Source organism: Podarcis muralis, chromosome 1, assembly GCF_964188315.1.
Source record: "Podarcis muralis chromosome 1, rPodMur119.hap1.1, whole genome shotgun sequence".
Classification (NCBI taxonomy): Eukaryota; Metazoa; Chordata; class Lepidosauria; order Squamata; family Lacertidae; genus Podarcis; species Podarcis muralis.
Genome location: NC_135655.1, coordinates 17578468 through 17594308, shown reverse-complemented (window position 1 = coordinate 17594308; position 15841 = coordinate 17578468). Strand labels below are relative to the sequence as shown.

At 42.9% G+C, this 15841-nt stretch overlaps 1 protein-coding gene across 5 annotated transcripts in view; it reads left to right on the top strand.

Moving 5' to 3' along the window:
- EML1 (EMAP like 1) overlaps positions 1-15841 on the top strand; it is a 138084-nt gene that overhangs the window by 109840 nt on the left and 12403 nt on the right. For all 5 annotated transcript variants that reach the window (XM_077924163.1, XM_077924150.1, XM_077924154.1 and 2 more), the window contains 9 exons: positions 1013-1162; positions 3844-3913; positions 7421-7531; positions 8378-8473; positions 8779-8913; positions 10196-10295; positions 11502-11656; positions 13559-13684; positions 14174-14305. In XM_077924163.1, the coding sequence (XP_077780289.1) occupies positions 1013-1162; positions 3844-3913; positions 7421-7531; positions 8378-8473; positions 8779-8913; positions 10196-10295; positions 11502-11656; positions 13559-13684; positions 14174-14305 (1075 nt within the window). The remainder of the gene's footprint in view (positions 1-1012; positions 1163-3843; positions 3914-7420; positions 7532-8377; positions 8474-8778; positions 8914-10195; positions 10296-11501; positions 11657-13558; positions 13685-14173; positions 14306-15841) is intronic.

The window sequence follows — 15841 nt, the reverse complement described above, 5'->3', positions numbered from 1 at the left end:
TTGGGGCTGGCGGGGGGAAGCCCACCACCAGCCCCAAAGAGCAGGTCAGGGAGCAGCGGAAAGGCGCAGCAGAGAGGCTGCTGCCATAGTCACGCGTCACTTCTCTAGCTGGGAGAGGGTCCTGGGGCTATGGCTTCTCTAGCCCCGCGCGCGCTCTCCCGGCTGGAGAGGTGACGCGTGCCTATGGAGGCTCCTGCCATAGGCGCACGTCACCTCTCCAGCCGGGAGAGGGTCGCGGGGCTATGGCGTCTTCACTCCATAGGACGCACACACATTTCCCCTTCATTTTTGAAGGGGGAAAAGTGCGTCCTATAGAGCGAAAAATACAGTAAATTATTTCAAGGCAAATCTGTACAACAGACCGAATACAGGGGAAGGCAGGTGAACTGTACATTGCAAAAGTCCTAAAGGGGAGGTATACTCATCTGTGTTGTGGTTCGGGTGATAAGTCTATAGGTACACTGTGCTAGCATTTCCCAAGGGGGTGGGCTATACCTTCTTGCTTCACAGTCTTTGTGGCTGTGGAGTTGTCCCCATTGAAGAACAGCAGCAGAATATTCCAGGCCTGAACTGCTTAAAGGTGAGGAGATCTGTTCACTGGGAAGGTCCCAGTCTCTTGTTTGAAATGGAGGTTGTCCCACCTGCAGGCTTGATGGGGGAGGGGGGGGAATCCTGTTTCAAATGGCAAGCTCTCCTGCCACTTGAAACCAAACCTACCTCAACCAACAGGGAGGACTCCCAGACAGCATACCTGATGTTGTACATGTCTGCTGAGATACAGCACAGAACATCTGAAGGGAAAGCCCTTCGCTCCCCAAAAAAGAAATCTGTCTCCACCAGATTCACCAGGAAATGGAACAATGGTTAGTGAACTGCGTTCAGCATCTGGTGCAAATAAACTTGCATGGAGTCATAGAGCCTTACAGTATGGACCCAAATTATCACATCAAATGGTGCTAGCAATTTTTGAACAGCCGCTTACAAACTATTATGATCTTAACTAAGATGTCAGCTATGGCTACAGGGGTCGGGACTGCCGTAGTAACCTGTACCTCCTTCCGACGGGTGAAACCGTGTATTTCATTGCGTCTGTTGTTGTGTTGTACAATGTTGAAGAGCAACTACAGCGGCATTACACCGCTCACAATGATGATGTCAAGTGGTAAGCTGTATAGGGCACTGATACCTTGGAAATAAAACAAGGTGGAAGAATTGAAACTACAGCGTGTCCCATTTCTCGTAAAGCAGGGGTGGGCAGAAAGTAGATTGGGATCTACTGGCAGATCTCTAGGTGATTTGCAGAAATCTGCAACAGTTTCTAACCCCTTAATAGTCTTAATGATGGCAGCAACTTAAAAGCCCTGCCCGTCCAGTTAGATTGCTTGTGATAGGACTTGAGTGCTTGGTTCTGGTACGGATCACAAATTGCTGGGCTGGGCATTTGTTCAAAGGTCCCATATTCCTTAATTCTTAGCGTATGGCCATCTAGCTGAAGCACCATTTTGCACCTGGCTCTGGCTGGTAGATTTTGGTGTTCCAGTAAAAACAAAGTAGTCTGACGTTTGCCCACGTCTGTTGTAAATACAGTCGTACCTTGGTTGACAAACACCTTGACACTCGTATGTTTGGGCTCCTGAACACCGCAAACCTGGAAGTGAGTGTTCTGGTTTGTGAACGTTCTTTGGAAGCCAAACGTCTGACGCAGCTTCTGTGGCTTCTGGTTGAGTGCAGGAAGCTCCTGCAGCCAATCAGAAGCTGCGCCTTGGTTGTCGAACGTTTTCAGAAGTCAAATGGACTTCCAGAACAGATTCCATTCGACAACCAAGGTACGACTAATGTACAGCAGCATAGCCAAATTTTAGGGGGGGGGGGCGACACAGTACCCTCATGGGCCTCCCTGGTGATGCTGGTGATACTGGCACCTGCCTTGTCTTAATTTTCCAACAATGCAGTGCCTAGGTAGGAATGAGAGCACAAAAGTTAAGCCATTCATACTTCTTCCATTACTCATGGAACTGATGTTGTAATGAGTGGGAGATTCCTGGCTAACAGCCCACAGTTGTAGCTACTACCACCCTGGAGCTAGAAAAGGATCACATTCTGGCTCCTGCCATGAGAAAGAAGACCTAGGATCACTATGAGGCTGCACTACTGCCTTCTAGGAACGAAGGCAAAAAGGAGACCAGCCTAACTTCATCCAGGGGCCAGAGAAGGAGCAGCTTCAGGGAACTCGCTTCTTGCTTCCCTCCCTGAAATAACACACTGCTCTAACTCCTGTTGTCTTGCTGTTTTCTTTGTTTTAGATTTTATGATTTATGTGGAAATTGTTTTCCGTTTGGTTATGTACGGTACTTTTTGATGTTTGATTTATTGCTTATGGTTTTTGTTATGTTGATAATTATGTAAATCTTGTCATGTTGTAAACCACCTTGAGCATTGTTTTAACTATGGAAAGGCGGGATACAAATAAAATACCGTATTTTTCGCCCTATAGGACGCACCGGCCCTTAGGACGCACCTAGTTTTTTGGGGGGGAAATCAAGGGGAAAATTTTTATTACCCCCCCAGGTTTGCGCAGCCATCCCCAAGCTAGAAGATGGAGACGGAGCGCTCTGTCTCCCTCTTCTGCCTTCAGGGACAGCCTCTCTAGCCTCCATGGGGCAGCGGCTTGCCCTGCTGTCCCCGGAGCTTGTGGGGCTGGCTATGGAGAGAAGCAAGCTTGCTTCTCCCCACCCCCAACCTCCAAACCAGGTCGGGGATTAGCGGGATGGCAGCGCTTCGCTTCCCCGCTGTCCCCCGAGCTTGTGGGGTTGCCCGATATCTGCACCAATCAGGATGCAGGCTGCTATCCGCAAGCCTGGAGAGCCTGCTGGGCTCCCCAGGCTTGCGGATAGCTTCCTGAAGCCTGGAGGGCGAGAGGGGTCCGTACGCACCGACGCCTCTTGCTCTCCAGGCTTCAGCGAAAGCCTGCATTCGCCCCATAGGACGCACACACATTTCCCTTTCATTTTTGGAGGGGGAAAAGTGCGTCCTATAGGGCGAAAAATTCGGTAATGATGATGATGTTGCAGAAGCATGGGGAGCCCCTCTTATCTTTTTAGTTTATAAGTCTGGTGCATGGCTTTTCCCCTTTCTTTTTCTTTGGGCCACTTTGGGAGACAGGCATCTGAAAAGCAGGACAACAATATAGGGTTACAGCCAATTATTATTATTATTATTATTATTATTATTATTATTATTATACCCCACCCATCTGATTGGATTGCCCCAGCCACTCTGGGAAGCTTCCAACAGATATAAAAACAACTAACGTTTACTCAGAACTAGACCCATTCAAATTAATGGCCACAACTCACTTAGTTCAATAATTTCAAAAGGGAGTTGAACGCAACCCATAGTAAATAAATAATACCCCACATCAGTTCTCATCACCAGCTTTGCGTGGTTACAAGAAATGGAACAAAGAGCACTGATGCAGGCATAAATCTAGTCCTCAATAGTTTGTGCATTTAGTGTTAATATTGATTTGGTTATTGCAAGAGATTGCAGGTTGGGGACAGTGCAACTTTGAGCATTTGTCATGGGAATTAAATTATCAAATTTAAATAGTTTATGAAAAGCATGTGCAAAATACTGTAATTGTTTGCACCCTCCAGTGTCTTGCGATACTTGTCTTCACACATTAGACATGGCAAGGGCTGAAATGAGAACGTTTCCGTATGCATTGCAATAAATGTTTGGGAAACCATCCAGTCCGAGGTGTTCAGAATTCTTTTAGCTTGCATTGTGAACAATGTTTGTAATATGAGATTTGACAAAGGTTTTTTCCCCTCCCTCCTTCAGCCTAGCTGTCCATCCTGACAGGATCACCATAGCAACTGGTCAGGTTGCAGGAACATCTAAGGATGGGAAAGTAAGTCGGCCTATTGATCATGTTCAGAATTTTGCTTGTTAGAAATCTGTTGTTTTTATACTAACGTGCTAATGTATTGATACTAATAAGGAGCAGGTGTGTTAAAAGTAAACCTCCAGGATTATATGTTGGAAGGAACCAGAGCTCCAATGTAGTGGAAATGATAGAAGAAATGATGTTAGTAGGGATATATAAATGAGGATGAGTTTGGTTCCTATTTCCAGTTGCCTTTCCAACCTAAAGCCATGTCATTCTTGCGTGCTTCGTGCTTGAGTATGCATTGATTGTGAAGTTTTGATTTGGATGCTTCATACAACACGGTCTGCTGGATGCATGTTTGTAAATCGGGGGCAGCTGAATGTTTATTTTGTGTCCAAAACCCAATTCCTGTTGCATATAGCAGTTTCTGGTGTCAATCAATATCATTCCTGAGAACTTGCCGCCTGAGAGCACGATGCGTCAGAATGAAGCCTTGAGTCAGATGTGGTGCTGTTTCACTTTGTTGGGCAGTATCTACAGGTTCTGTTGGTAAATGATTCACGGTAGTGACCTGGTCTTATTTTGAAGTGTTGTCTCAGTTTGAATGCCCTCCTTAAGGAAACATACTTTTAATAATAATAATAATAATAATAATAATAATAATAATAATAATAATAATAATAATTTTTATTTATATCCCGCCCTCCCCAGCCGAAGCCGGGCTCAGGGCGGCTAACAACAATAAAACAGTACAAAAGTACAGCATAAACAACATTCTAAAATCATTCATTATAAAATTAATTAATTCAAGCCACTGGCAACCATTGGGCCAGAGCTCCGCGAAGATTGCCGAGGGAGGGAGTCAGGCTGTGCCCTGGCCAAAGGCCTGGTGGAACAGCTCTGTCTTGCAGGCCCTGCGGAAAGATGTCAAGTCCCGCAGGGCCCTGGTCTCTTGTGACAGAGTGTTCCACCAGATCGGAGCCACAGCCGAAAAAGCCCTGGCTCTAGTTGAGGCCAGCCTAACTTCTCTGTGGCCTGGGACCTTCAAGATGTTTTTATTTGAAGACCGTAAGTTTCTCTGTGGGGCATACCAGGAGAGGCGGTCCCGTAGGTACGAGGGTCCTAGGCCGTATAGGGCTTTAAAGGTTAAAACCAGCACCTTAAACCTGATCCTATACTCCACCGGGAGCCAATGCAGCTGGTATAGCACCGGGTGAATATGATCTTGCAGCGAAGACCTCGTAAGGAGTCTCGCTGCAGCATTCTGCACCCGCTGGAGTTTCTGGGTCAGTCTCAAGGGCAGCCCCACGTAGAGCGAGTTACAATAATCCAGTCTGGAGGTGACCGTCGCGTGGATCACAGTGGCTAGGTCAGGGCGAGAGAGGTAAGGAGCCAACTGCTTAGCTTGGTGGAGATGGAAAAATGCCGCCTTTGTTATAGCTGCAATTTTAGTGCTCTTTTAAAACTTTCTCATTTGTACCAGCATTTCCGATGATAATATTTACCAGAACTGCTTTTGTTCCTCAATTTTATGCTATTCATTCAGTCATTCATTCATTCATTCATTCATTCTGTTGCGTTTTTAAAAATATTGCACCTGTGTTGTACAAATTGCTCTTTCACTTTAGTACAAACACTCTTCTGATGAAGGTTGGTTATTTATTCAGGCTACCTCTGCACTTTTGAAACAAATAGGAAACTAGAAACTGCAAATAAGGCACCAGGAACTAATTCAGGATCATAAAATGTAAGGGCAGAATGAATGACATAAAAAAGCTGGACGCTTTGGAGAAAAGCATGAGCTTGATAGAGGAAATGTAGTAAGAATACAAGGCCTATCTAGCAATCCAGCTTCCTGTCTGTGTAGTGGGAAGCTTGCAAGGCTATGGGAAACTTGCAAGCAGAACCTGAGTACAGGTACTTATAATTGCCAGGAATAAATGTCACCATTTGATGGTACTAAAATGTAGAACTTCATTTTCCATTAGCTTTCTAGTTATGATGGTTGTATACAACTCCAGGATCAGAGGCAGCATAGCCCCTGAATGCCAGTCACTGTGGGTGCAGCACCCAGAGAGAACCTTGCTGCCTGTCATTTCCCCAAAGACATCTGGTTGGCCACAGTAGGAAACAGAATGTTGCACTAGATATGCCTTTGTTCTAATCTAGCAGGGCTCTTCTTATGCCCTTGCTAAAAACACTAGAGCAAATATTACAGTTATCGTGGTTGTAATGGAAAGTGCGAAAGGATCTGTATGAAAGACTATCGACCTTAGCCATTTTCAATAAGAATATTTATTATTACTATTAATTCCTTGAACTAGTAAGGTTCAGTGGTTGCAACTCTTTATTTTTTATTGCTCATTAAAGACTGCAGATAATGGAAATGCAATTCTTATTTTCTTGTTTATTTCAACATGTTAAACCTCAAGTATAAAGTGATTTCTTTAAGTCTTCCAAAGGATTCTCCCTGCAGAGATCTTTATTGATAAAAAGACCAAGAACAATTCTGGCTAATCCTTTTAGTGTTTATTCAGACTTTGTGTGAATAGATTTTCTTGCTTATAGACAGAACTGCCCCTCTGCAACTTGGGACTGCAGTCATCAATAGGCAAATACTGTCTGTCAGTTGGCCGTGCATTTTGCTGTTTTAAAGATTTGCAAAGATTGCTCTCTAGCGTTCTAACTCGGCATTGCAGACATTATATAATCCTGTCAAACTCCATTAGCTGTCATTGAAGGGAGCACCAAATGCAAGTTGGATAGGCTGTGCATTAGTTATAAATTGGAAGCGTTATAAGACCTGTCTGTTTCAGCTAACTTTTAGAGGGCAGAGTGAAGCTGTCAGAAGGTTAAATCTTTTTGTAATGTATTAGACCATTTTGGAAGTTTCATATGGTTTTGTAGTTGAATCATACTCCTCACTTTCTGGGAACAGCAGGCATGCCCCTCGCCCCCAATAATTCCAGGATGGAATCTCTAAAATGCTTCACATGTACGTAGGGAATTGATCTTTCCAGATTTTTTCCGGTATGACCTGACCTAATCCACATCTCCTAGACTAACGTGCAGCTTGAACCACAGCTTTCTGTTGGGTTTTGTACCTCTCTGTACGCTGTGACACAGTTCTTGGCTAAAAAAAATATCAAAACACATTCAAAAATTATATATTTTAAGAGAAAATTAGAAAGGAGTCGAAACAGAATGGAAGGAACTTACACTTGCAAAAGTGACATGGACTAGAAATAGAGTAAAATGCCCATCTGCACATCAGTGTCTCAGTAACCCCGACAACCACACTATACGTTAGACCACTATTACCCCTATATTGCAGATGAGAGGCAGAGGTTGAAAGAGAATTGGACCTTTTCTCCTGTATATTTGTGTTTCCATGAACGGAAGATGTTAAATATGGCTAAGATGCATTTGCAGGTATTTTCACATACTCTGATTATACTCAGATTCCTGCCCCAGCCCAGCCCCAAATCTAACTGCAGCTGTCGCTTGTTGTTTGTTCCATTTCTGCAGCAACTCCTGCCCCATGTCCGCATTTGGGACTCTGTTACTCTGAACACGCTGCATGTCATTGGGATGGGGTTCTTTGACCGGGCTGTCACTTGCATTGCATTTTCCAAATCGGTAAGTGGTATCTCTTTATGTATTGTTGATGTACTTTTTGCCGTATTTACAGTTCTAAAATCTGCTGTCATAACTCAATGGGACAGCTTCCTCTGTAAGCAAATGCTATTCACTTCTGTGTTAGGTTGTCCCCAGTGGAATGTACCAAATATTATTTTACTGGATTCTAGTTTTGCTGAGATAGTTTTGCTTCAGTGAAATCTTTTTCTTAGGCAAGAAGGGTTTAAACAAACAAAAAACAAACAAACAAACAAAAAAGGAATCCCCAAACATCATTTTTACTGCTTCTACAAGTGGAATTTTGATTTGCTTGCTGCAGATCTGTCTGCCTGAATTTGTGACCAAGAAGTCTGCTCATTCCTCCCCTTTCTCCCCTTTAGTTTAGGGCCAAACTAGTTGTAATAGAACAGCAGAAGGCCTTCTTGGGATGCCCTCCCATTAGATGTCAAAGAGATAAGCAACTGCATGACTTTCTGAAGACATCTGAAGGCAGCCCTGTTTTAATAAGTTTTTAATGCTTGATGTTTTGTTGTGTTTTTATGTTGGAAGCCACCCAGAGTAGCTGGGGCAACCCAGTCCGATGGGTTGATTATAAAGTTGTTGTTGTTGTTGTTGTTGTTGTTGTTGTTGTTGTTGTTGTTATTTAATTATTATTGTATTTTTGCTAAACAATTTTTTGTATATTTTCTTCAAACCTGCCAATAACACATCTTCTGTGTGGATGATGCTGTTTTGGTTTCATAAGGACTGGCTCGTAGAGAACTGCCTTTCCAGTTAGAATCTGTGATGATATTAAATCGCTTTTTGGTGCATTCCTCCAGTGAGATATTTCATGTTTTATTTCAGAATGGAGGGAGTAACCTTTGTTCAGTGGATGACTCCAACGACCATGTGCTTTCAGTGTGGGACTGGCAGAGAGAAGAAAAGCTAGCAGATGTCAAGGTATTTTGCAGTGAGATTGCTTTTATGCTACTTGAGACCCACCAGGTTGTTCCCTCGCTCCTACCCCATTGGTGACATATTCAGTGTAACATCTTGTAAGCATTGCTGCTAGCCTCCAGTGTGGTCCAGCAGCCTCCCCTTATGTTCTTATTTGGCCTATATCTATACAGATTAATGTATTGCAAGGCACTTAACATCCTTCCGAAGTGTATGAACTTACTATTGGTGCCCTTAATGTTGTCTGTGGGCATTTTGACATGTCTGTTTTTTTTGCAAATGTTGAAATAATTTTTCCCTCCTTCTAGTGCTCTAACGAAGCCGTATTTGCCGCTGATTTTCACCCTACAGACACTAATATAATAGTTACTTGTGGGAAATCGCATCTTTATTTTTGGACGCTTGAAGGCAGTTCTCTCATTAAAAAGCAAGGCTTATTTGAGGTAACAAGTGCTTATGTTCATGGGGGTTACATACGGAAGTTACATAGAAGAAGCCTATAGCCAAAGAATGGGCTGGTTGGTTCAAATCAATGTATGAACTTCACCCGTCTTTCTCCCAGTGTTGTTTCTCTGGTCTTGTTGTCCTTCTAGTGTCACCAGGTCACAGTGCTGAAGGAGAAGCTGCCCATGGCAGGATTCATCCAACAGGGTCTAGACCAGGGTTTCCCAAACCTGGGTCTCCAGCTGTTTTGGGACTACAGTTCCCATCATCCCTGACCACTGGTCCTGCTTCCTCAGGATGATGGGAGTTGTAGTCCAAAAACAGCTTGAGTTGTTGCTCTCCGTTCTTGGGTAAAAGCATCACGTTACCTACTATTGCAAATATGACTCTGATTCATCACACTTGCTCTTCCTTCTTCTAGTCAAATCTTGTATATCTTTCCAGCGTCTTAGAATATTGGCTGTGATGGTATCTTTATAGTGCACAACCCAATATATACCCAAGATCCTCATAGAGCCAGTTCCACAGGTCCAGTGATACTTTGTGGCCTGTGTTTCTCAAACAGCTGCAGACTGCTACCATTGCTGTATTGCAAACCATATTTTTCCATCTGTAAGACGCCCCCTATTTTGGAGGACTCAGATTTAAGAAAATGGGGAGAGAGATGTATCCATGTATAAGACGCCCCCCCTAATTTTTGGCATTATTTTTTAGGGGGGAAACCTAGTCTTATACACAGAAAAATATGGTATTTGTCAAACTGAGAGTTCAAAAGCCACATGATTTTTAAAAGCATTCAAAGGGAAGTGCTCAAGATCCACTGGCCATTTGCATGACTTTGGGTCTACCTATAGTTGACTGTTGAGTCCAGGCCAAGCATGTGGAATGTTATTTCTTTCCGCCATATTTTTAGGGACACAATCTGGAATGTCACTACTTTAAAATAACAACAAAACCTTACATTCCACAACCAGGTATTTTAAACACAGTTTTGATTTAAAGGGATTTCTTCAGAAAGGAAGATAGCTTTGAATGCATTATTGAACAGGTGTATTATGGCATGGATAAGGCATATGTGCAATGTATTCTATTTAATATACTTTAAGAATTTGTAAACATATGTTGATGAAATCTGTAAAACCTCCAATCTCTTGAGTGTTACTTATTTCTCTCGATTCTTATCTTGTGGTGAGCATGCAGTTTTGAAATTATCTAAATTGAATAAATAAAAATATATCGTAAATATGTTATTATAAATATACCAAATCTCTTACCGTACAGAAACAAGAAAAGCCAAAATTTGTGTTGTGTGTGACGTTTTCTGAAAACGGTGATACGATTACTGGAGACTCAAGCGGAAATATCTTAGTATGGGGAAAAGGTAAGAAGAGTAAGCTTATAAAACAGTAAATTACTACATATGACATAGATTTAACAGTTATTTCTTCTAGATTTAAGCAAGTGCTTATTTAATTTTTCCTGGAAAGAAACTGAAATAGAATTTATTCAGAATCAATTGGGGGGTGGGGGGTATATTCGGTGAGCGCTATTGCCCCTGCAAAAAAATATGCTACTTCTTAGTAATGGAAGGTTTGAGTGGAGCGAAAAATGTTTCCCTATCTGAGGGAGGGGAGGAAGCATTGCCCTGACTCGGAAGCCATCTTGTGAAGTGGTTCTGGCTACGTGGCCTAATAATTACATCATGCTGGCTATGGGATTCCTGATTAGCTGGGATTATGTTGTCAGCCTTTTGATGGTGATTGGCAAAAATGGCGTTAAAATACCTGCCAAGAGGGGGTAGCAAACAGGCATGAAAAAAACAAGATGTTCAAGGAGCATTTCAGTCCCCTGGAAGCAGAAAATTTTGTTATTTAGTCATTTAGTCGTGTCCGACTCTTCGTGACCCCATGGACCAGAGCACGCCAGGCACTCCTGTCTTCCAATGCCTCCCGCAGTTTGGTCAAACTCATGCTGGTAGCTTCGAGAACAGAAAATAATCACCTGCAAAACATTTGACATGGTCCTAGATTGACAGCAGACACCTTGCATGTTTCAGTCTTTACTATAAACATGGTTTAACAAATTAAACAGCTAATTAAGTTCTGTGGATACATTTAAGAAATAAGCTCCAAGACTAACTGCAGCCACAAATATCTTCTGGCCAACTTAAAGCTGTTGGATTAGACGAAAGGTATCTTTCAGTGTCCACAATATTACTTATTTACTTACGTTTCTGTGGTTTATATACGGCCGTTTGCACAAGCCCCCAGGTTGGTTTACAACCAAATAAGAAAATGTGTATTAAAATACATAAAGTATATAAAATATTACAGTTCTTAAAATGCATAGCATGACAACTTTAAATAGCAGCTAATCCAATTATCTAATCAGGTCTTTCCTCCTCCAAACACCCTCTGAAACAGGTGTGTCTTAAGCAGCTGCCTTAAACTACAGGGTGAGACCAGATGAACTTCAGTAGGGAGGGAATTTCAATGTGACAAAACAGGCTTGCCGTAATAAATAAGTAACTGAATCGCCAAATAAGATATACTGCTTGGTTAATAACTTGTTTTCTTCCCATATCTAGGTACCAACAGAATAAGCTCTGCAGTTCAAGGAGCCCACGAAGGTGGCATTTTTGCACTTTGTATGTTGCGAGACGGAACGCTTGTGTCTGGAGGTGGAAAAGACAGGAAGCTAATATCTTGGAACGGGAATTACCAAAAACTTCACAAAACAGAGGTGATGTCATCAATCCTTTAAAAGCGACATCTTAGCATTTCCTGTTTGAAAAGAAAATTGTTTTGCAGCTCGAATCCTGAAAAAGCTTCTCCCCACCCTGTCAACTTCTAAAAGACACCACTGTTTCTCATGGCCTATGTCCTCAGACTAAGAATATGAAGTAATATCAGAAGGGTCATACAATGCATAAATTTTGAATACATAGATAGAGAATTTTGGAACTCATCCCAGACATTTGCCCAGCACAGTTTTCTACTTTGCAATACGTTACATTGCTTGAATCATGAGAGGGAAAGGAAACAAGCAAACCCTTCAATGCAACCTCTCCTTCTTGTTCACCTCACCAAATTGATACCTTTATTTTTCTCTGCCTGCCTTCACTAAACAGCCCTGGACTGTAACTGGCCTCACATACTTCCAATACTTGGTAGAGTGGTATGGTACTTGAGTAGAAAGAAAAATAGAGCCCCCAACTATCCCCCCCCCCCAAATACCCAATTACGCTTTTAATTAATAGTTTTGTAGAGCAAGAAATTAAGCAGGTTTTGAGCAAATGGTTTTAAGTTACTCATAAGAGCAAATTGAAAAACCAGGTAGAGGAAAAAGCTCACCCAACCTATTCTGGACTGTTTCCTTAAATCAGCCGATATTTATCAGTTTGCACCCTTCCTGGTCATCTCCTGGTTTCTTCCTTCCATAGTGCCTGTCTGTGCTTTCTTTTTAGCATTCCAGCTCTCTTATAGCATTTAAGCCCCTTTTCTCTCCTTTGCAGCTCTTCAAGTGTCTGACTCCACAACCTTCTGTCTACCCCATTTTCTAGCTTATCTTATATACAAGCTAGGCTGTGTACACTCTCACCATTTACATCAAAGATTCATAGGAACATGTTATCATACTGAGCCCAGGCTATTGGTCCATCTGGCTCATTGTCAACACTTACCGACAGCAGATCTGCAGGGTTCCAGCCCTGTCTGGAGATTCTGGGGATTGAACCTTAGGACCTCCTGTATGCAACGCAGATGCTCTACCGTGGAGCTACAGCCGTTCCCTGATTGCATCCAGCGTGCTCCAAATACTGGTTAGGGGAAGCAGTGTACACACAACATCCGCCACCATCCATGCCTATCCTGTTGTTTCTTACAAAATACTGTGATTTCCCCACCCTCAAACCAGCTTCGATCCAAATTGAGAAAAGGGGCAACCTGTCGTGTTTTAAGCTCATAATGTGTTTGCAGCTTTACATAATGTGTACGCAGCCAGTCTGTATTGTTTCAACCATGGGTATCGCAACAGAGAACAAGTTGTAAAATAAAATAGTAATGACAGCAAAGCAATATATTGGCCTGGGGGGTGGGTAGCTCAGTGGGTAGAGCATGAGCCTCATAATCTCATAATCTCATAAGCTCAAGCCCCGTGTTAGGCAAAAGAATCAAGCCTTGCAGGGGGTTGAACTAGATGACCCTCAAGGTCCCTTCCAACTCTGTGGAGAGGAACAAGGAGCAGGAAGTGATGGCAAGCTTGCTGCTGAGCGACTCAAGTGTTCAGATGGATTACTGAATAAAAATGAAAATCACTACTTTTCTGCAACACTGGCACAAGGCACTTCCCTTAAGTGTCTCATTGGAGGAGGGAAATGGCCCTTACACAACAACAAATCGTGCAAAGAAAACAATAGATATCTTTCGTAGAATTGTAGAAGTGGAAGGTACCCCAAAGGTTATCCCTTGTGATGCAGGAATCTCAGCTAATGTATCCATGGCAGATGGCCATCCAACCTCTGCTTAAAAACCTCCAACGAGAGTCCACCACCTTCCGAGGAAAGCACTGTAGAAAATGTACACTTGAGGGGGGAAACTACATGCCAGCTTGATTAACCAATATGCTTTTGAATTTTGAAAATAGATTCCAGATCAATTTGGGCCAATAAGAACAATAGCAGAAGGGAAAGGTGACGTTGTGTTAATCGGCACCACTCGAAATTTTGTTCTACAAGGTTCCCTCTCGGGAGACTTTTCTCCCATTACCCAGGTAAGTACTTCTTTGAGCCCATTCCTTCTTGAGACCAAAGTTTTTAAAAGACAAAATCATAGCGTTCATTTTTTAAAAATCTGAATTATAAGAGGTTCCTTGATCTCTACTCCGGAGGAGCTGAGAGCTTGCTGAATGCATAATTGCCGCTGTCACATGACGTACGAAAGGGGAGGTGGACAGGACGCTGTCCCTCAAAGCTTACAAACTCAGTTTGGGTAGTAGAGAAGGAAAGGGGAGAGGAGAAGGGCAATGGGGCAAATATCAATAAGCGAAGTTACATCCGCATAGGTTTCATTTCAGTTGCTTGTGAGAATATAAGAGTTAAGCAAAGCTATTAATGAAAAAGAGGAACCAGAAGTGGGATTTGAAGGAAGAGGGAGAAGGATTCTATATGTCCCGTCCCCCCATTATTACCAATAAAATATTAGAGTAACTCACTGTGTTCTGTTGTTCATGTTCTGATGAAACATTGCTGTATTTATTAAGGGTCATACTGATGAGCTCTGGGGACTAACAGCCCATCCTTCCAAACCTCAGTTCTTCACTTGTGGGCAAGACAAACACATTACACTCTGGGATGCCATCAGTCACCGTCCGATCTGGAACAAAATTATAGAGGTATGATATCCTTTTTTCATAACCCCACCACCACCTTTAACAACCACAGTGGCAGTGTTCAGACATCAAGGTAAACTGTCGTTAACGGTTTACTGTGCACAAGCTGATTGTGCGCGCCCCTTCACTTCTTCTATTTTGCTAGTACTGGAGAGCAACGTTGCAATTCCTGGTTTAGTTTAACTTCTGAAGCGGGGATCGTGGATGCTTTAGCTTGGATGTAATAGGAAGTCAGAGCTTGGGGGGGAAACAAACCATTAACAGTGTCTTAGCATGGCAAGGATACAGTTTTGCCTACAAAACCTACAAATAGGGATTTATACTGGTCCTTGAATGAGTAAAGGTAAAGGGACCCCTGACCATTAGGTCCAGTCATGACCGTCTCTGGGTTTGCGGTGCTCATCTCGCTTTATTGGCCAAGGGAGCCGGTGTACAGCTTCCAGGTCATGTGGCCAGCATGGCGAACCAGAGCAGTGCACGGAAACGCCGTTTACCTTCCCGCCGGAGCGGTACCTATTTGTCTATTTGCACTTTGATGGGCTTTCGAACTGCTAGGTTGGCAGGAGCAGGGACCGAGCAACGGGAGCTCACCCCGTCGCAGGGATTCGAACCGCCGACCTTCTGATCGGCAAGTCCTAGGCTCTGTGGTTTAACCCATCCTGATTGACAAAAACTAAATAAGACTCTGATCTAAACTTGTAGAAAAGGTACTCTGATATTAAGGTTCTTTGGGAGAAGTGGAAATGGAAATAATGTTGCGGTATTGCTTAGGCTTGTCAGTTCCCATTTAAGAACTTACATCTTGCTTTTTGAACTTATTCTTCAGAATGCAGAATTATATTGGTTTTATACCAAGTTAATAGTCCTGACTTCCCCCAAAGAATCTTGAGAATGGTAGCTTGCTGATAATTTTCTATCACAAGCCTCTACTGCACCTTCTCACAGTTGGCTTAGCAAAGGGAATCTGTAGCTGAGCTGCCCCCTCAGCAATGTCGCTCGGTGTCAGAAAGACTGGAACGAGGTGGCTCATTTGTTTCCCCCAGCAATAATGGCTTCTGCCCCTGTCTGCTTGCGTAGTCTACTTGACCGCTTGGAGCAATAGCCAAACACAGTTCAAGCAAATATCACGTTACTGGCAGTGAGTCTGATGACACGGATGAGTTTTTATTTCAAGAATGGTATGCTTCAACTTGAGAGACTCTTAACATTTGAAATCCCATCCAGTGCAACAGGCATTCCTCCAAGCTGGATATACCTGCTGAGCCTTGGTCATTTCTGAAGTTACATTTCAGCCCGCTAATGGTAAATTTCAGTTTGGCAAATCTCAGGGTGACCTTCCATAGTCTATGATGAATCAACTGCTTTTGCAGATGAGAAATTATCTGATCAATTATGGTTTGGTGCCTGGATGATAATAAATAGGTCTGCTCCAAAATTGATCTGTCTTGCATTGGGACAAAGGTGGGAATAATATTTCTGTTGTGAAATAATGGTGGTTGTTAGGTATGGTGTTGTACCTCATGCTCACTGACCAAGCTC